The sequence below is a fragment of the Pseudovirgaria hyperparasitica genome (genome assembly GCF_010093815.1).
Source record: "Pseudovirgaria hyperparasitica strain CBS 121739 unplaced genomic scaffold EJ05scaffold_7, whole genome shotgun sequence".
Classification (NCBI taxonomy): Eukaryota; Fungi; Ascomycota; class Dothideomycetes; order Acrospermales; family Acrospermaceae; genus Pseudovirgaria; species Pseudovirgaria hyperparasitica.
The window spans coordinates 239,448-258,155 of record NW_022985555.1 but is presented as its reverse complement, the minus strand read 5'-3'; the positions used below and the strand labels follow the sequence as shown (position 1 = coordinate 258,155).

The 18,708-nt window shown below is 49.4% G+C and overlaps 9 protein-coding genes across 9 annotated transcripts; 4 read left to right on the top strand and 5 right to left on the bottom strand.

Annotated features, from left to right (window-relative positions):
- The first annotated feature begins 9 nt into the window (after positions 1-9).
- Positions 10-669, top strand: EJ05DRAFT_350045 (uncharacterized protein). Its single transcript, XM_033740993.1, has 2 exons — positions 10-359; positions 417-669. Exons 1-2 carry the CDS (start codon positions 197-199, stop codon positions 557-559), a joined length of 306 nt encoding a protein of 101 aa, XP_033600839.1. The 5' UTR covers positions 10-196; the 3' UTR covers positions 560-669.
- Positions 570-2,419, bottom strand: EJ05DRAFT_451860 (WD40 repeat-like protein). Its single transcript, XM_033742402.1, has 5 exons — positions 2,345-2,419; positions 2,000-2,291; positions 1,912-1,950; positions 1,752-1,849; positions 570-1,702 (listed from the first exon to the last, which is right to left on the bottom strand). Exons 2-5 carry the CDS (start codon positions 2,106-2,108, stop codon positions 779-781), a joined length of 1,170 nt encoding a protein of 389 aa, XP_033600838.1. The 5' UTR covers positions 2,109-2,291; positions 2,345-2,419; the 3' UTR covers positions 570-778.
- A 303-nt stretch (positions 2,420-2,722) lies between these two features.
- On the top strand, positions 2,723-4,236 carry EJ05DRAFT_499909 (septin-1; the record flags this gene model as incomplete). Its single annotated transcript, XM_033746916.1, has 7 exons — positions 2,723-2,731; positions 2,833-2,908; positions 2,977-3,093; positions 3,150-3,237; positions 3,283-3,420; positions 3,470-3,937; positions 3,990-4,236. The coding sequence occupies 7 exons, from the start codon at positions 2,723-2,725 to the stop codon at positions 4,234-4,236; spliced, it is 1,143 nt and encodes a 380-aa protein (XP_033600837.1).
- A 1,410-nt stretch (positions 4,237-5,646) lies between these two features.
- Positions 5,647-7,045, top strand: EJ05DRAFT_475708 (class I glutamine amidotransferase-like protein). The gene is made up of 2 exons (XM_033743868.1): positions 5,647-6,415; positions 6,564-7,045. Exons 1-2 carry the CDS (start codon positions 5,975-5,977, stop codon positions 6,810-6,812), a joined length of 690 nt encoding a protein of 229 aa, XP_033600836.1. The 5' UTR covers positions 5,647-5,974; the 3' UTR covers positions 6,813-7,045.
- Positions 7,046-7,107: 62 nt separating this feature from the next.
- EJ05DRAFT_349923 (mannan endo-1,6-alpha-mannosidase) lies at positions 7,108-9,122 on the bottom strand. Its single transcript, XM_033740992.1, has 5 exons — positions 8,882-9,122; positions 8,571-8,704; positions 8,396-8,515; positions 7,942-8,339; positions 7,108-7,892 (listed from the first exon to the last, which is right to left on the bottom strand). Exons 1-5 carry the CDS (start codon positions 8,976-8,978, stop codon positions 7,262-7,264), a joined length of 1,380 nt encoding a protein of 459 aa, XP_033600835.1. The 5' UTR covers positions 8,979-9,122; the 3' UTR covers positions 7,108-7,261.
- Positions 9,123-9,978: 856 nt separating this feature from the next.
- Positions 9,979-11,809, bottom strand: EJ05DRAFT_537769 (uncharacterized protein; the record flags this gene model as incomplete). The annotated part of the gene is made up of 4 exons (XM_033749405.1): positions 10,808-11,809; positions 10,660-10,743; positions 10,214-10,612; positions 9,979-10,016 (listed from the first exon to the last, which is right to left on the bottom strand). Exons 1-4 carry the CDS (start codon positions 11,694-11,696, stop codon positions 9,979-9,981), a joined length of 1,410 nt encoding a protein of 469 aa, XP_033600834.1. The 5' UTR covers positions 11,697-11,809.
- A 1,676-nt stretch (positions 11,810-13,485) lies between these two features.
- On the bottom strand, positions 13,486-15,126 carry EJ05DRAFT_499906 (uncharacterized protein; the record flags this gene model as incomplete). The annotated part of the gene is made up of 2 exons (XM_033746915.1): positions 13,486-14,661; positions 14,716-15,126. 2 exons carry the CDS (start codon positions 15,124-15,126, stop codon positions 13,486-13,488), a joined length of 1,587 nt encoding a protein of 528 aa, XP_033600833.1.
- A 382-nt stretch (positions 15,127-15,508) lies between these two features.
- Positions 15,509-17,306, top strand: EJ05DRAFT_531562 (short chain dehydrogenase/reductase). Its single transcript, XM_033749035.1, has 3 exons — positions 15,509-16,329; positions 16,389-16,605; positions 16,654-17,306. The coding sequence occupies exons 1-3, from the start codon at positions 15,823-15,825 to the stop codon at positions 17,028-17,030; spliced, it is 1,101 nt and encodes a 366-aa protein (XP_033600832.1). The 5' UTR covers positions 15,509-15,822; the 3' UTR covers positions 17,031-17,306.
- Positions 17,307-17,502: 196 nt separating this feature from the next.
- On the bottom strand, positions 17,503-18,161 carry EJ05DRAFT_499904 (uncharacterized protein; the record flags this gene model as incomplete). The annotated part of the gene is made up of 4 exons (XM_033746914.1): positions 17,503-17,594; positions 17,677-17,926; positions 17,982-18,065; positions 18,126-18,161. 4 exons carry the CDS (start codon positions 18,159-18,161, stop codon positions 17,503-17,505), a joined length of 462 nt encoding a protein of 153 aa, XP_033600831.1.
- Positions 18,162-18,708: the final 547 nt, after the last annotated feature.

Here is an 18,708-nt window from a genome sequence, read left to right as displayed (position 1 = left end):
ATACTCAACTCTTATGATCCACGATACATACTTGCACAATAACACTACTACCTACCCTCCAAGCACTTCCATATCCCAACGTCATACATTGTGACGAGAATCTATGACGCACTAGTGACAACCACACCCAAACATCACTGTTCTACACCTCTCCACAGCTCTGAACGGCCATCCCCAGTAGACTCTTGCATTCACAATGGAACTTCTCCACAGTCTCGAGAACCGCTTCAGCAAGCCTGAACCCGCAGCAATTCAATCTCCGCATACAAACACCATGTCTGACAAAATTACGGACGACACGGCCGCGCAAGGCAAGCCGCTGTTCAATGCAGGTGGTGCCATTGGAAAGCAGTTCGAGGGTAAGTTGCAGATACAGTGACAGGGGAGTCAGGATATGGTGCTAATCGGACACGTAGCGGATGGTGTGGTCGGACAGCTTGGTGAGGGAATCGGGGGTCCGCTGTCAAGTAAAGGGGCGATTGGGAAGAACTTTACCAAAGAAGGGGCTATCGGAGGGAATGTGAATAAGACACTGGGAGAGGAGACCGAGAAGAAGTAGAGAATGAATTATTGGTATATACAATTCCTGAATGTTACTTCGTAGTACGTAATACTCAGTCTCGCATCTCGAACACAATATATGTACATTTCAAAACCTGAAAAGATTGAATTTCGAAGCATAGAAGCGTGTGCAACAACAGTCTAGGTAACTGAAGTAATACTGCCGCACCTCGCATTACCAACAAGCGGTCTCCACACTACAGATTAGCAGGAGCAGTCATTTGAGATATCGTCTCCACCCATCTCTCCAGCACACCCGCGTACCATCGGCAGCAGGTCCTACCAAAAATTTCTCCCATCGTGCATCTTGGCCTGCGCCGATCACGACCAGCACAGATTCACTCAACCAACCAATGACGCCCTTCGGCGTCCGCCGACCTGAAAGACTTGGTAGTGATGCATTCGAGCCTCCTAGACGTAAACTTCCAGCAAGGGCTGTCGGCTCGTCTCCTATTTCAAAACGCGCATTCGCAAACGAGTAGCTGTCTGAGAAGACTCTGGGCATGAAGGGTACCTTTGATAACATACCCCACTTGGATTTTGTTGGGCCTTCTACATCTGTAGCGCTCTCACCACCACTCATGCTTTCGGTCGGCCGTGAACTTGAAGAGTTTGCTGCGCCAGGCAGATCAAAGATATGCAATGTCGATTTGTCCGATGTTACAGCAAGCATGGTGTTCGATGGAGAGATCGCTATGGAGAAGATCACAGCTTGCTCTACACCACGTCGAAGCTCTGCCAATTTGCTGGAACTCGTTGTTGCCCAGACACGAATCAGAGTCCCTTGCTCACTTGCAGTCGCAAGTATTTCACCATCTGCACTCAGATCTAATGCGCTCAGCTGAGAACTATGCGCAGGAATGATGCTGACTAGGTTATTGCTGAGTCTGACGAGCTGTATCTGACCTGGTGTTCGTCCCGGGAACACCATGAGTTGCTCTCCGAGACAGCACAAGCCATACGGGTTGTTTGCTGTATCGAACGTTGCGAGTTTCTGGGGAGGAGACGCAAGCTTATACAGATTAACGCTATTCAAGAGTACTACCACGAGATGAGATCGCGATATCCGAACGCGTTGGACGGGGCTTCGGAATTCTAGAGTGATTGGTGTCTTTTCTTTCAGATCATCCCAGATAACAGCCTATAAACAGTCAGGGAACTGAATGTCGATACCTACAGCTCTATCCTACCTTGTTCTGGGGGAATTTGGGCTGCCTTCCACCACCAACGAGAGCTAAGATGCTCGACTGTCCCAGCATCTCAGCAGCAGCCAAGCCTGAACCAAAATCTGACCACGGTGCTGTTAGCAGCATATTGCGTCGCTGGCGCTCCTTCTTCAGCAAGTCTCACCTCGCGTCTTGTCCAGCTCGCATGTCTCTGATTTGTATACTATGCAACATTAGAGTCTGCGCTAGTGCAGACAGCATTCTCGACGGACCTTGGAAGCCTGTGTCCAAAGCCACTGAGAAATAGCTGCGACTTGCATTAAATGCAACTGATAGTGCAACTGGACCTGTGGACTCGTCTATGACCCGTCTAGTGTCCATCTTGAATAGAGAGTTCTACGCAAAGCTTGCGGGAGGTTATGTGGCGAGATCAAGGGAAGGCCGAGAGATAGAAGGGACGTTGTAGCTGTACGTCCGCAAGGGTAGTATTGTAACGGCGGGCAGCGCGGAGCATCACAGGCATATTGGAGGTTCGGGGCTCGAAGGTATTGTATTCCTATTGTACTGGATGTTTGTCATTAGAAGGGCTATGTAAGATAACGAAGTTCAAGACAAACTGTGTCGTGGCATCATGTGGAGTGCCGTTGAAGACTGGCGACTGAGGGCATGTCACGCAGCTTGTAATGAAGCGTGGGTTCAACTAATTAGCAAGAACGACCAGACCCTGAGCTGGATAAAAGTTGGGCCGAGCAAGCAAGCTTGACCTTGATGGGAAAGGCAGCAAGGGGGTCGTGCTTTAGCGAGCCCCTTGACCATGGGGACAGAAGGGAGGCAGGAACAACTTTTTGGCTTCACCTCCGATTGTCAACACCTCGATACCACCACCCTTTCTCCCCATTCTATTTCGCCACGGTTTAAGTCCCGAGGCATTCGATCAGAGTCGCTGCATCTAGTAATACCGCTTGACATCGAATCGTCTCCTTCATACCGTCACAATGAATGCTGTTAGTCGCTCCGCTCTCCTGAGCTCGGTCCTTCATTCACTTCTCAGCGCGCCGCCATCTCATCGTCATGAAAGCTCAGTGCTAACAATGCATTCATTCAGATCAAGATTCGCAGGAAGAAGAATGTCAAGAAGGGGATTCAGTTCTGTCTGATGGTGTGCGGTGCTTCAGGCACGGGTTCGTGATTCCCCAGCGCAGACATGTCTGCGATCCGCTCAGGGCTACGAATACTAATTGATCTGTAGGCCGCACCACTTTCGTGAACACGCTTTGCGGAAAGAAGGTCCTTCAGCACAAGGACACTGATGACCCGACCACTGCACACATTGAGGAAGGCGTCAAGATCAAGCCCATCACTGTTGGTACGTATCCAGAACGAGGAACCGACATCATAAGAAGTCGCTAAGAATCTCCACAGAACTAGAGCTTGATGAAGAAGGCACACGCATCTCCCTCACCATTGTCGATACACCTGGATTCGGTGATCAAATTGACAATGAGGCCAGGTATGTTGAATACCATAATGATGGGATCAAACTCACACATGTCAGCTTTTCTGAAATCGTCGGCTATCTCGAACGCCAATATGATGACATTCTCGCTGAAGAGTCGAGAATCAAGCGTAACCCAAGATTCCGTGATAACAGAGTACACGTACTCCTGTATTTCATCACACCTACTGGTCATGGGTACGTTTGTATAGACTGCAGTTTTGATGACCTACTGATCACAATACAGCCTCCGAGAACTCGATATCGAGCTGATGAAGCGGCTTTCACCACGCGTTAACGTCATCCCCGTCATCGGTAAAGCAGACGCTCTGACACCGGCAGAGCTTGCCGAGTCGAAGAAGCTTGTTATGGAAGATATTGAGCACTACCGAATTCCGGTGTACAACTTCCCTTATGACATCGAGGAGGATGACGAGGACACCGTCGAAGAAAACGCAGAGCTCAGGGGACTGATGCCATTTGCCATTGTCGGCTCTGAAGACATTGTCGAGGTTGGAGGGAAGCGGGTCCGCGCGCGACAGTACCCATGGGGCATCGTCGAAGTCGACAATCCAAGGCACTCTGACTTTTTAGCTGTCCGGAGTGCACTTCTTCACAGCCATCTCGCCGACCTCAAGGAGATTACCCACGACTTCCTGTACGAGAATTACCGTACCGAGAAACTCAGCAAGAGCGTCGAAGGTGGTGCTGCTGCGTAAGTTGACGTTCCGTTGCAACCCACATTACTATGCTAATTGTCTACGTAGGGACTCATCAATGAACCCCGAAGATCTCGCTTCGCAATCGGTTCGCCTGAAGGAAGAGCAGCTTCGCCGCGAGGAGGAGAAGCTCCGTGAAATAGAGGTTAAGGTTCAGCGCGAGATCAATGAGAAGAGACAGGAACTTCTTGCGCGCGAGAGTCAACTAAAGGAGATTGAAGCTCGCATGCATCGAGAGCAGAGTGGATTTATCGACCAAGATTCGACCACCGTAGACAGCGAGACCCCAGCTTAAGACTCGATGTCAACGCGAAGTGGACAAGAACATACCGGGTGTGCGAAAGAAGGCCTTCTATGAATCAGCACCTTGTCTCTAGGCATTCTGGCCAGCATCCAGAAGTGTCATCGGTGTCGAAGATTTGGAGATAGGCGCTGGAGCCTGGTGTTTCACGAAGCTGGTATCCCTTTGTAATGAACGACAAAACCGCGAGAACATCTTATACCTTCCCACACACCCATCGATAATCGTTCGTTGGTCGGGCGCTGGCTCGGCTGTTACCAGACCTCGATCTCGGACCCCCTACAAACGCTTTTTCATTTGTCTTACTTCACCTTCAATACTATTACCCTACTTTTGATCAGAGCATGTAGCAAATAGTAATTAAACGAGGACTGTCAGCGACAGGGACGAGAAGACGGTTGTGTTATATTTGTCTTCGAGGTTCCCTGATTTAATACCATTTGCCCAGACTGCGCCATCCACGACATTTCATTGCATTAAGGATGCTGGCGTCCTAAGAATGAATGGTCTATTGTCACTTGCCAGTCGCACCGCATAGTGACCTGCTGAGATGTGCATATGCACTCCTTGAATCTAAGAAGCACTGCTTTGCCTAACAGCGCTAACCATCGCATAATTTAGTCGTGTCGTCAATGACCTCAAAAGAGGCCCATTTCTCCCTGGGTTCCTTCCTTCCCTCTCTCCATGCCCAAAAGAACATACTTTCCCCACACATAAAAAACTTCATTAGGTCAAACCCATCTGTAATTCTAGAGTATGATATGATGAATGTCGATAGCAGGGCTGATTTGTAAGGGCAAATGAATGTGTGCTTACTGCTTCTGCTTACTACCACCACCTATGGTCCTCATGTACAGTGGTAGTATAGTAGTATACTGTAATGAGGAAAAGGGGAGGCGACGATAGATGGTGTTTTGACAAGTGTGTGTGCTGCTTGCTTGGTATTTATTTATTCAGAATGACGTGCTTTCGGCTTTGGGGGTGTGTGTGTGTGTGTGTATGTGGGTTTGTGTGTGTATGATACGTGTGTGCAATTCCGACGACGATCATGAGTTGATTCTACATGGATTGAACGTTATATATCTCATGTATGCATGGATGCATACTAATTAGATAAAAGGTTGATTGATAGTCATCAAACATGTGCCATGCCATGCCATGCCGTGCTCGGCTCGTGAGAGCATTTGCGCTGGAAATGTTGCCGGTTTGGGATTTAGCTGGCGACCTTGGTTGGATGTGTGTGTGTGTGTGATCCTTCGAGTTTAATGTGAGGAAGGGAGGTGTGATGGATGATGGGATCTGATGGATGGGGTTCCCGCGTCGGGGATGGATGGATGGATGGATCCCATTGAATGGATGGCAGCATCCATCTTTCTACTTACGGCGGTGCTGATCAGCTTCACCGATATGTTTCCGGATGGATCCGTAGGTATATATGTGTGTATGTAGGGCCTGTCAGCGCCGAGTTTTTGGTTGATTGTTGGTTTTGCCTTTTTCTTGATCATATCTGGATCGGTTCAGCGCATCTTGTGTGTGTGTCTGCGTGTGTCTCTATATCCACATTCTCGTCTTTCCGGCATTTCAAAGACATTTTGTCTGATATTATACTCCGTCTGCTGTCGGATTTACAAACTACCAGTCTACTCTCCCTTACTCCTTCTCACCATATACCATGAGACTCGCCCTTCTCAACAGCATATTCCTCGCTATGTTACCCTTCCCGACCACAACAATGGCATCGCCATCAACATCCACTACACCACCACCCACCAAATACGCCGTCGTCCTCTTCCCAGGCTTCCAAGCCCTGGACGTCTTCGGACCTCTCGACATCCTCAACACCCTTTCCCGCACCCATCCCCTCTCCCTATCCCTCCTCGCTGCCACAATGGACCCGGTCAGCACTAACACCTCCGACGCCTCCGCATTCAGCGAAGCCATCCTGCCAACGCACACCTTCGCCACTGCACCCTCAGACATCGAAGTACTACTCGTGCCCGGCGGCAGCGGCACGCGCGACGCCGCCAACATCGCGCCCGCAGTGCAGTTTGTCGCGGATGTGTTTCCGCAGCTGCAGTATCTGGTCACGGTGTGCACGGGCAGTGCGTTGGTAGCGAAGACGGGCGTGCTGAATGGACGGCGCGCGACGACGAACAAAAAGGCCTGGACGTGGGTGTGTATTCCTCTTTCTTTCTTTCGTTCTTTCTCTCTTCCTTCTCTTCCTCTTCCCGTATCTACCCCCTGCCTTGCCCATGTCCGTCCATCAATCCCACTGCCCCGCAAACCCGACAACACCACATCAAACAAGTAAAATTCCACAGGCAACATCGCAAGGCCCGGCAGTACACTGGGTCGCAAAGGCGCGCTGGGTGACGGACGGCAAGATATGGTCCTCGTCGGGCGTTGCGGCCGGGATCGACGTGACGTATGCGTTCGTGGCGGCAATGTATGGCGATGACATGGCGCAGGAGCTTGCGGATGGAGTGGAGTATGTGAGGAATACTGATGCGAGTAACGACCCGTTCGCGGAGCGTTGGGGCGTTGTGCAGCCGCAGCCACAGCCAGAATAGGGTCGGCCTCTAGAAACACGTTTTCAATAGGCCGAAAGGAAATCGATGACAGTTGTCCAAGTAGGTACCATTGAAGGTAGGGAGATGAGGAAAAGAGAGGAGTGAAACGCGGCCTGTCATCGATTTGGGTCGCCGCTGCCATCCATTCAACGTGAACCAAAGAAGGAGCGATGGGCCCTGTTAGATCGTTTCATATTTCGTATTTCGTCATCTCAAATATATACAGTTCCACAGAGCCATGCTCGTGATGCACATGTGTACAACATATATATGTATACTGAATGCTAGCAATCAATGCAGTCGAATCTGCGCAGGATGCGCGCAAAACCCCCAAGGTATACCAAAAAACCAATAATTAATGACGCCTCGTGATCGGGCGTCTCATGCACTTCGTTGAAAGATACCAATATCCCAGCTTTTCTACATTTACATGTGTCGTAGCAAGGCCTTCAACTGGCCATGAAGACCGCACCACCGACCGTGAGGGCCAGCATAATAGCTGTCAAGATGCCTGCACCTGCCCGATCGCCGGTGGTGATGGGCATGTTCGCGTACGGATTCGTCGGATCGTTGTTCTTCGTACCAGCGGCCGGGTTACCCACACTTGTGCCACCGGTGTTGGCCGTGACAGGGGGTGCTTGCGTGTCGATTAAGAGTGTCATAATGACCGCCAGCGAGCTCATTTGTTCGCCTACACCATATTTACCATCCCATTGAGTTTGATTGTATAGGCGACCACATGTCACGCCGTCTGTTCCACCAGAGCACTGTGCTGCTGCGCCGATTGCCGAAGAGTGTAGTTTTGGCAGGATTCGATCTGCTGTTTGCGGCACGAGTTGAGCGGCAAGGGCCATCCAGCGGGCTAGGTAGCCTTTGAATGATGGCTGGTCATTGTTACATGTTGATATGATCTCGCATGCGACTTCGACAAGGACCGGACCGCCGGTGTTCACGCCATTATAGGGAAAGAAAATGTCGGAAACATCGATGAATCCGTTCAGCCTATTCAGCCACTTTTCATCTTGCGTGTGGTTGTAGATGAAAGCGGAACCTGCGATCATCATGCCAACATTGTAGGACCTGGGGAGGTTAGTGCCGGAGCAAAAAGAGCATTTATGTCGTAGCTTACCATTCATGACGATCTGCGTCGGTACAGTTGTTGTCTGTAGTTGTGCCATCATAGACATGAAAGTCTTTTGTCAAGAGAGGGGAAGACTCCATCCAATCGTACATCTTTTCAGCCCAATCATAATAAGTTTGATTTCCAGTGTATCTGTATAGACGTGCTGCGAGCTGAAAAAAGCCGCCGTTCGACACACTGTTCTTGTAATTGTAACCCGTGTTGAAGGAAAAGACCTGCCATCTCAGACCTCCGCCACAGGTCTGGGCGTCCCATCGCGAAATTTGCCTGTTGAAGACGGCTTGAGCGAGCGCAAGCCACGAAGGCTGGCCTTGGGGTGGATCGGGGAACTTGAGCTCGGCAGCGCTGAGCACAGCGTATGCCCAGAAGTCTTGGTCATCGTTGCCCTGCGATCTGAATTAGTAGGTAGCCTATGACTCTGTGCAAGAATGAGGCGACGCACCAGCTGTTTCGTGACATTCAGCGGCTCATAATCTTGGTTATCGCCAACCTGCGCCTGCAGGCCTTTAATGACCAAATCATTGTATGTGTCATCACCGGTATAGTACCAGTATTCTACCATCTATGCACAGTCAGCATTGAAGCCTCCCAGTAGCGCACAACTCGCAAAGACAGACCTCTCCAAACATGGCACCGGCGAGCCACCAGTAGTAAGGACTTGGCAGCCAACCAACAGGCTGACCAGATTCATTTCCATGGTAATAGCTCATGAGACCATGAGCAACGGTCGACGCAGCAGCTTTGACACTATCTGCAAGCAGTCAGCAATGCATGGTCGCGCGAGATGGCGAAGGCGGTTGTATGCTGTGATCGCGGTCGCGGCATGCCAAGACTTCGGCTCCGACGGTTCTGATGGTGACGTGCATAGCCATCGTACCGAAACCTCAGGCAACAACGCCCAAGCACCGGAGTAGGGTGGAACACGTACTGTGGTCATCGGGATCCATGTCTATCGCATTGACATGACCAATATGTAATGAGGCGGTCGCCGCAGCGAAATAACGTAAAAGTCGTGAGGCCAACATAGTGTATGTAGTATATAGTAGCGAATGGAGATGGCGCGAGAGCGGCCTTGCGGGCAGCCGAGGAAAGAAGTATGTCGGTATTCAGCGATTGATTCAGTCGGGCAACATTACGATAGAGAAGGTCGTGCTCCGGGAGAATAGAGGAATGTCGAGGGTACGGTGGGAGGTCAGAGAGATGCGAAGAGGGTGGCGCGCGGTGGAGAAGAGTTTTGATGGGAAGTGAGTAGCAGATGCACTTGGAAGACAATGCTAACGGCTCTTGTAAGCGGAACCAATTCAAGCCGTCCAAATGGAGAGGAGTGTGTGTGTGGACTATTCTTACAGGCTGGCGGAGAGTAAAAGACACGACAGGACAGACCAGCTAGGGATCGGATCTCACGCAGCAGGAACAGTAGCTGTTACAGGCAAAGTCGAGGTCCTTGTCGTTTCCTTGCTCAAGACTCTCTCTCGCTCGCTGTCATCTCTTTTCATGATTAACGCATCGTAAGTAAGCAGCAGCAGCAACAGCAGACGGCCACATTTGGCGACTACTGGGGCAGTACGTATTCTAATTAGTTATAGTGGCTTGTCGGCGAGAGGCGAGAGGCAAACACCCGAGGGCGATCGCGGGCGAGAGCGAGGCCTATATAGAAGCAGATGCGGCAGCTTAGAAGCGGGGCTTTGTCCCGACTAAGGTATCAGCTAGTAATAGTGCAACAGGTTATTAGGTTTCGCTGCATTCCGTCTAATCCGGTGGAAGATCGATGATGGGTGATTATTATTAGAGTTGCCATGTCATCCGCAATAGTTCCGTCGTATTGGACTCCCACGTCCATATTATTCATTACCTAGAGTCCGTGCTTGGTCACGTGTCGTACCTATGTAATTCGTGGCAGCAGCCTTTAATCATCACCATCAATTATGATTATGATTACGATTCTGATTATGATTTTGATCATGTTTACGATTATGTTTATGTTTATGTCTCTGGTTATGATCATGTTTATTATGATTATTAGTTCTATTTATTATACGTCTTTTTGCCCAAGTTCAAGTCTACTATTATATCCCAAGTACTCTTTTCGAACTCGTGAATGACGCGAACTATCTGATGTATCTCTGAAAGTCTTCTTATATCATTGGCTGGCGACTACTTCCTTGCTCTGGTGGATACGTAACACGAGTATTATACAGGTTGTCACTTATAACCTCCACCTTATCCTCATCATCATCATCATCTCCCAAGACAAACTTACCTCCATCATCTTCCTCCTTCGCCTTACCCTTACCCTTCAAATCTTTAGTAGGCGTCTTATGTCTCCCTGAACTGCCTGCCGGCGGGGCGATTCCTGGGTTTGCGAAGGGGTCATCATCAACATCATCACCACCGCGCACTGAACTGCTTGCCGACCAGGCGCTTCCTGAGTCACTCGAGCCCCCTTTACGGCCAATTTTACCAATTCCTCTCATTAATGCGTCGACCCATCTTTGAAATCTTGGGGGAGGACGAGGAGGAGGAGTAGGAGCATTACGCATAACCCACTCTGGCCGTTCTATGTTGTTAGGGCCAGTCAGAACACCTAGTTCGGCTCTTGTCTCGTCCCTACTCAGCACCCACCCCACGGCATGCATTCGCATTAGCAAGGCAAAGAAAGCTTCATCATATTAGCAAATGGCGAACGACGACCGCGGGTAGACGTACTTAAATTCGCCGCATTGCTTAATGCATCGGTGGCATTTAACTTGGTGATTTCTCCCCAGTCCTGTGCAGATTCGTTGAATAATCCTAGATGTGTGATTTAGCTACACGCTGCAAACAGAACTGTCTAGTAATAATAGAGTAAGCTTACTGTTCATTGGGTGAATACGCATAAGCTCATGTAGAATATGAAAACTCAAAAGATAGGCCATGTCATCTATCAGAGCCTCGTGACGATTAAAAAACCCGGCATGCCTCAGTTCTCGTATCGTCGCTACCCTAGCTGCTGATTGGGCATTACACACACTTATCGTGGCCACCGTTGTCACTTGTCGATATGGCGGCGCTGGCCTCACTTGATTGTACATCGCCGCGGCATACCCTCCTTCTTCTTCTTCGAAAACCGGGTCGCGGCATTCCGGCAGACCGATCGCAAACACACTGCTCATCTTGTCCTCCCAGATTTGGTCATCGATGGGACGTTTACTGTTGGGCGTCACTATCTGCATCTCTATGTTGCTCGTGGAGTATTTCTTGGCCCGGGACTTAGAAATGTGACTGAGCTGCTGCCCTAGGTCACTGTTTATTTCCCCGGAGAGTTCTGGTTGCTCACCGCGGTCCGGCATTAGCTCCCAGCGCTTGTCGTTGTCGCAGTAGATGTGGATATGCGCATCCCACCACCTTCTGCCGCCATAGGGCCGCATGTTCGCGATTATTTTGTAGATCTTCCATGTCGTGTCTCTGAGCCCGTACTTGTCTCTCGGCAGTAACCAGTCTCTGGCCCTGAACACGCGCTTGAACGCCGAATTCATATCCTGGTCCCCAAGTATACGTCGAAAGTGTTCGCCACTAACGTCCGCCATTCTGATGGCTTCATCCACGGCATCCTCCACGTAGGGAAAGGGATCGCATGACTCGTGGAATCCGTATGTGTAATGCTCAGGCCAAAGGCTTGGATTGTACGCCGTAGTCAGGTATGTAAAGAACGTGAATGTTGTAAGGAGCGTGAGCCATACTGCACCTCGCGTCGACGGCGACATGAAGGCTGAACTGCGTTTCTCCGGATCCAGGGAGAGCGCATGCGGAGTCAATTGACCGTTGCAAACCCCTTGGCATCTGTATATATACCCTTCCAGTCAGGTGGGGTTCAGTGTCACAGAAAGAACTCCTGATACAAGCCCCTGTAAGTGACATCGCTGATGAGTTCCAGTGGTATTGGACACACCGTGCCTACTTGAGCTATATCATTACCATAACCAGTTGATAAGTTCCTCTAAATCGCCTAGCTTTCACACACAACACGCTCATGGCACATGTATAGCTCTGGGGAGAAATGAGTAGAAATCTCAATCTTCATCATTGTACTCTTTTCTTCATTCGAAGCATGAGCGTTGAGGCATTTTCATATCTATCTCCCGTACCATCCCGACTTGATACACACTGATCCACTAGTACGTCTAAACCCTAATTAATTAGTACTACAATCTGTCCACTAAAGATGGCTCTAGCGCCGCAAGTAGTGCCATGTGCTGCACTCACACAGGTACCCAGAGGTTATAAATAGAAACCACGTAGTAGTAGAAAAGTTATGTACGTCGCAGAGTATGCACATCGGACCACTCTATGAATGTCTCTGCAATAATAGCCCCCACGGCATACAGAGGGACATCTTCTCCTGTCTTCCTGTCCCATGCGCATTCAGGATGGGGTTGCGAACGCATGTGTATGTATATGTCAATCTACGAATTCCAAAGTTTGTCCATTGTAGTACCCGTTGTACCTCTTTACAAAACCAGAGAGATAAACAATGATAAGCATCAATCATGAGTGTATGGCACTTAAGAAAACTATAATGATACAATACAGATCGTGGATGAAGAGGAGCGAGACGGCCAAAATGGGAATGTTGACACAAACACAACAACGGTGATGGAATAGCTCAGGAATCGGCTGAAGGCTGGACGCCACAGCCAGAGAACGATAGCATATCTTGATATTTGACTCGTGAGGCGGGTATGGAGTCTTTTATGCACAGAGCATTGCCGGGACGTAACGAGTCATGCAAGTATCCCATTCACCTGAATGCCACCGCAGTCTTCCTCGCCGCTTCAAGATGATGCATTAGTACGCACACGTGGGTAGGGAAAGACAGACAGAGAGGGCAACGGCCGGGATGAGGTTAATTGCGCCCACAGCGCAAGAACGAGTGACATGAAAAAGAATGCGCGCAGTCATCCGATGATCGATAGATGATCGAACAGGAGCTTCTTTTATCGATTCTTTTGGTTCTTGGGTACTTAGCTGGGTAGTTATTGGTTACATATATCCAAGGAGAGCACCGCGTCATTTTCATACCGATCTAGCTCATCTGTTAATTGATTAGAACTTGACTGCGAGCGCAACGAGCGCAACATGTAAGTCGGGCTTCAAAGGTTATCCACGCCACCGTAATACCGGGCGCAGACGGCTTGGGGGTAAAGTCGGTGAATGCATGTAACGTAATCATAGAGGGCAGAGTTTTCACTGCATGGGTGTAGATATGGTCACCATCTGCGATCACTATGCTATGCTCGTGATATTTGTCCTCTGCTGGTGTTTACATGTCTAGTGGGAGCTCCGGTCCATCGCTGTGGATGTCCTTGGAAATATTCCCTCCTGTCGCAACCTGTTCTATGTTGGCCCTGATATGTAAAGTCTCCGTTATGCGCCAAATAATACATCCCATGTTGCTCCAGCACCGTTAAACTCCTTTGCAGATGCATATGCCTGCTGCACTTGAATGCCGTAATATTAGTCTAGGTTGATCTCCGTACACATCAGACTCAACGCTCATTGTCGACTCAGGAATCGCTCGGGCGTGTAGCTCGTAACCTCGAGGTGATTTGCTCGTCGCGATCCTCCACGAAGTGCCGACGGCCCTACATCGCTGAGCCCACCAAGACTAGTCTGCGCACTCATGGGTTCTCCACCGTACAAGTGATTCGGTATTGGCATCGGCCCCTCATTGATGTCGCCTGGTCGCACCGGGTATTGATATTCGCGAGTCCGTAGTGGTCTCACAGAATGCTGCAAAACTTTCTCCAGAAGAGGGTTGCCTGGATCGATATCGCGCGTCATCAACGCGAGGTCTGCGTCCACGTCTCCGGGCAACAATGCTGGCGGAGGTGGCGCCGTAGCATTTGGCTTGTTAATCATATTTGAGAATGATGCAGTCAAAAACACCGGACCTGATGATGGTATGCGGAAGAGACGTTCTGTAAGGCTGTCGTAATCGCCCAGAGCATTGCGTGCTGCTCCTCTTGTGGCATGATAGCTGCCTGTACGAATCATGTCCTGCGCATTTCCGTCGTCATCTTGATCAGTTTCCAGCATCGCTGTGTGCGACTCATCATCCGCGTGGTCACCGTTGACCCCGTTCGTCACAGCTTCATTTTCTCGGGAGTCTGGAACCTTAGGCTTGCGGAAGAAGTTGATGGTGGCGTGCTCGGCATGATTTCTGCTGAGGCTTAATTCTTTCTCGGTAAAGAGTCGGTCGATCGAGTATACAGGTGCTTCGAACTGGGTGTAAACCGTCTTCGCTTTGGCATCGCGGAATGGCGATCCAGTACCAATGTCAACATTGCGTCCACTTGGTCCAGGCGAGTCGTTTTCTTCTTCGTATGTAGCTGCCTTTCGCTTGCGCCGATTGTCTGTTGCTGTCGCAGCTACATCTTCTGTATCACCACCAACACGCTGTCTTGTGTTTCGAGTTTTTCTTGGTCCCTGCGGCCCACCAGGGCTTGAAGAATGTGCAGTTGTGAACTGATTTGGGTGAAGGAGCTGGGCGTTGCTGTCAGCGATATCCAGTTGTTCCTTTTCTCGAAGTAATCGCGATCTCTTCTGATTCAGCTGCTGGATGAGTCTTTCACGCAGGGTGCCCTTCAGAGCTTTATGTTCCTCTACCGCGAGTTTTGTGCGGTATTCGTGTAGCTTTTCGATGTCGTTGAGTTGGTTCTCATATTTTTTCTGCAATCAAATTAGCTCTCGTGTACGAAGATAGAGCGGAATTGAGTTGCTCACGTGTAAGAGTGTTAAGCCAACATCACGCTCTTCAAGCGAATCGTTCACTTGGTCCACAAACTTTGAATAATACCGTCCAACTTGTGCTGCGAAATCGCCATGTGGGCTGGGTGCAGCTGTCGACTGACCGCCGGTGACGTTGGCAGCAACCTCTGCGACGTCGTAGCCGTTGTCTTCTAGTGGCTTATTTGAATATGGGTCTGCTTTGAGGATTAAGCTGAGGTCAGCTTGCAAAGCTGTCGCTTGAGCGCGGTAATGAGCGTCACGGTTGTCGGCGAACGAAGTGACCATATCGACAAGCTTTTCGGAAAGCATGTTGCGTCTTTTGTCTCGCTTCGAGATGTGTTGAGGAGAGTTTGGCCGGCCCTGATAGTCCGATGCCTGAGGCGAGAGGCTTTGTACTCGCGCCATTGTTATTGCAGAATACGGTTGTAGGTAAAGGGCCGTTCGTTGTGATGGGATGGGTAACAGTGAAAGAGGTGCTCCACAGATGTTGGCCGCACCGAAAGCAGGGTTACTGCGGATAACCGCACTATACTGGTCGTAGCACAAGATTGCTTTGAATCACGCTGTATGCTGGTAATATCCTCTTTTGGTGAGGTCGGAATATTCGTTGGATCAAACATCTTTAGAGCTCGGCCAACAGGTGCATGACATGGGATGGGGTAAGGGCTCCGCGTTGTTAAGGAGCAGCGAGGCCCGCCTCCTTAGATGCCAAATCATGTTGGCTCCTTAGACACAATCTGCTGGTCACGAAAATCCGGCCGACAGGACCACTTGGACAAACACTGGAATTGCTTGCGCGCACCGTGATCGTTCCACGGCAAATGCAAACACCGCAATTGTATCAACATGTTTTACTCTTGATCTCACGAATCCCTAATATAGCATTGTAAATCCATAATCTTTTCATAGCAAACCCGACGAATTTCGTTCTGTACCAAGACCAAACGTGAGACGTGCCTGAGACTCGCTCGAGACCTCCTGATCTGTGGCAACCCAACATACATCATATTTAGCTGTATACCGCCTTAGTCCTTATCGCGCAGGGCTTCACTGTCCTTTCGACTCACCTCACAGTAAATCCGGCTTCCAATATACTACACAATGACGACGGACGTCCCTCGATTAGAGCGCGTAATTGCAACCCCCAAATTTCGCGAAACTGCCCCCGACAAGCCATGGCAGCATTATATGACCATCGATACAATCAATACGGTACTGCAGAGGTCTCTCCTACATCCCTTCATTGCGTGGATGGTGCCTCTCTCAATGAGAGCGCAGTTGACGCCGTACCATTTCACTTCCATGAAAGTCGCAATCGCTTATGCAACACTCATCACAATACTATGGATACTTGGCGTTGTCAACAAGAGAGTTGCCCACGGTCTGCCACGCGATGTCGATCTCTCGGATGAGGTAATCGTCATTACAGGCGGTGGTAGTGGACTGGGACAGCTTATCGCGGAGGTATATGGTATGCGAGGCGCGAGTGTGGCAATTTTGGATGTGCAAGATGGAAAAGAGGCGGAGGCAAAGGGAATTGCATACTACAAATGTGACGTTGGAAGTCGTGAGCAGATACAGGATACGGCAAAGCAGATCGAACAGGATGTAAGTCTACAGCATACTCAAGCAAAGTAACAGCAGCAGCAAGCTGAAATTGATTGCAGCTTGGAACGCCGACCATTTTGATCAACAACGCTGGCGTCATGAATGGCAAATCGCTTTTGGATCTATCTTTCGAAGATGTGGAGCGGACTATGCGTACAAACCTCCTCTCACATTTCTACACAATCAAGACCTTCTTGCCGGGCATGTTGAACGAAGGACGCGGCACAATTGTCACTGTTTCTAGTGTTCTGGGAAACCTTGGTGCAGCGAATTTATGTGAGCAGGACTGTTCTGGGCTGAATTTCGATATGCTAATCCTTCCAGCTGACTATACCGCTTCCAAAGCTGCTCTGAACGCTCTACATGCATCTCTCAAAGCTGAACTCGAGTTGTCGACCCACGAATCTGCTCCATGGATACGCACTATACTGTGCTGCCCGGGGCAATTGTCGACATCCCTGTTTGCGGGTGTAAGAACTCCGTCCAATTTTCTAGCGCCCATTGTTGAGCCTGTAGAGATCGCAAAGGAAATTATCAAGTTAGTCGATGCCGGTGAAAGCGGTGACATCTCAGCCCCGCTATACGCACGTTGGATTGGTCTATACGGCATTCTACCTGTGGGTGTACGTAAAATAGCAAGACACCTGAGCGGTATTGACTACGCAATGATCTCTAGGAGTGCCTCGCCACCGAAAAATTGATACAAATAATCTCTCATGTGAATAGAAAACAAATCTGTTTTCACTCTTCCATCTACCAAACTTCCACAGAAACATCATTTCCCGATCCTTAAACAATCATGTCTGCCCAAGCCGCAGTCATTAATGTCGCATATATGTACCACCTATGTCCGCACTCGGTCTGGCCGCAGTGATATGAGATATCTACGTTTCTCAGGCCACTATTGGACCGGGGTGCATAGATGGTGCGTAGATGTATTATAGATGCATTATAGATGTATTTTGGATGTATTATAGACGTATTTCAGAAGGATCATAAGCACCGGCGCTGCATACTTGACACATAACAATGCCACTCACAATGAGTAAATCGTCTCTGCCAGGCCAGACCAGTACGAGTGGAACGAAGCATCCCACCAAACTTTGCATCGCATTCCTCTACAACACATTTACGATCACATTATATACACGGTCAGAAAGTCACTTGGTTAGCCTACAATTGATTCTTGAGAATGTTTCCACTCTTGATGAATAAAGTCCAGATGATGCCGATACCGGTGAGAAAGCTTCCGGTCCTCAAGGTCGCTGCGTGGGGTTGTTAGCCAGCAGTTGCAAATTAAAGTGCCAAGGAATACAAGCAACATATCAGAAGGTGAGCCAAACTTACCAATGGTATCCGTGGTGCCATTGATGTACGCCAAGTTGTACACAACACGGCTGGCCAAGTAGCTCCCGCTGAGTATATTCAGAGTGTAGTTGTCCAACTTCGCGACATTTCCAATGACAACAGCAGCAGCAAAGAGACCAATGTTCTCGAAGCCGTTCTGCTGTGCGCCTTCAGCACGGATAATTGTGGACTTGGTAGCCTTGTCTATGGACTGGTCACTCTCGCTATCCTTCGTGTACGTGCGAGGTTGCTTGAAGGTGATCAGTACATAGATCCCCACAGTTCCATGCTCGATTCCCACATACTTTGTTATCAAACTTTCCGAGACTGGCAGCATAGAAATGCGGCGCAATACTGAGAACCCACGCCGCTGGTATGGTGTATAGAGACTGGAAAATTAGTTAGGGGTCCAATTGGAGCTCACTGCCTTGAAAAGACTGAGTACTTACAAGATTACGAGTTGTATCAAGAATAGAGGCTGCCATAGCGATAAATCTGAGGGTTTGAGTTTGGACGTCGGAGTTTGATTTTTATACACCCAAGTTTCGGATGAAAGCTATAGGCGAATCGACATAAATCAATGGGCGCGAAGGGTTTATATCTACTCTACATTATGGCGTAGAGCGACGTCATGTTTAGCTAGCTGTGGATACGATTCGCGCTTGCGCTTGAACGAACTGCTCCTCGGCACAACCACACACAGGATAGCATACGCTAATTAGTTTCCGAGAGTCGAGTAACGAATCACCTCTTCCGATCGCTGCACAGGCTTTGAGATAGCGGACATGATGATTTGAGTAGATACATTGGTACAGTGTTCGAATTGTCAAATCGCGTTCACAGTCTAGACTCGGAGGCGCATCATGTCGCTGCGATTGACAGGAATTTTCGATGGCATGGGAAGAGACGTCTATCTTTCTTTCAGAAGATTAAGATTCTTGTAGGATTCAGTCCATCATGCTTGATGAACGAAAGGCTGCAATCAGTCAGCAGTTACCTGGTCGCCTGACACGTGAGCGCGTGCTCCAGGCA

Bases quoted from the DNA above. Each gene is read 5' to 3' on its own strand.
- EJ05DRAFT_451860 (XM_033742402.1), bottom strand. From the start codon at position 2,108: ATGGACACTAGACGGGTCATAGACGAGTCCACAGGTCCAGTTGCACTA. The intron at 1,951-1,999 runs GTCCGTCGAGAA...AATGTTGCATAG, and splicing joins TTTGGACACAGGCTTCCAAG to TATACAAATCAGAGACATGC. The intron at 1,703-1,751 runs GTAGGATAGAGC...GACTGTTTATAG, and splicing joins CCAAATTCCCCCAGAACAAG to GCTGTTATCTGGGATGATCT.
- EJ05DRAFT_531562 (XM_033749035.1), top strand. From the start codon at position 15,823: ATGACGACGGACGTCCCTCGATTAGAGCGCGTAATTGCAACCCCCAAA. The intron at 16,330-16,388 runs GTAAGTCTACAG...AATTGATTGCAG, and splicing joins CAAAGCAGATCGAACAGGAT to CTTGGAACGCCGACCATTTT. The intron at 16,606-16,653 runs GTGAGCAGGACT...TAATCCTTCCAG, and splicing joins CCTTGGTGCAGCGAATTTAT to CTGACTATACCGCTTCCAAA.
- EJ05DRAFT_475708 (XM_033743868.1), top strand. From the start codon at position 5,975: ATGGCATCGCCATCAACATCCACTACACCACCACCCACCAAATACGCC. The intron at 6,416-6,563 runs GTGTGTATTCCT...AAAATTCCACAG, and splicing joins ACAAAAAGGCCTGGACGTGG to GCAACATCGCAAGGCCCGGC.
- EJ05DRAFT_349923 (XM_033740992.1), bottom strand. From the start codon at position 8,978: ATGTTGGCCTCACGACTTTTACGTTATTTCGCTGCGGCGACCGCCTCA. The intron at 8,705-8,881 runs GTACGTGTTCCA...GACTGCTTGCAG, and splicing joins CATGGATCCCGATGACCACA to ATAGTGTCAAAGCTGCTGCG. The intron at 8,340-8,395 runs GTGCGTCGCCTC...TTCAGATCGCAG, and splicing joins TGAATGTCACGAAACAGCTG to GGCAACGATGACCAAGACTT.
- EJ05DRAFT_350045 (XM_033740993.1), top strand. From the start codon at position 197: ATGGAACTTCTCCACAGTCTCGAGAACCGCTTCAGCAAGCCTGAACCC. The intron at 360-416 runs GTAAGTTGCAGA...TCGGACACGTAG, and splicing joins CATTGGAAAGCAGTTCGAGG to CGGATGGTGTGGTCGGACAG.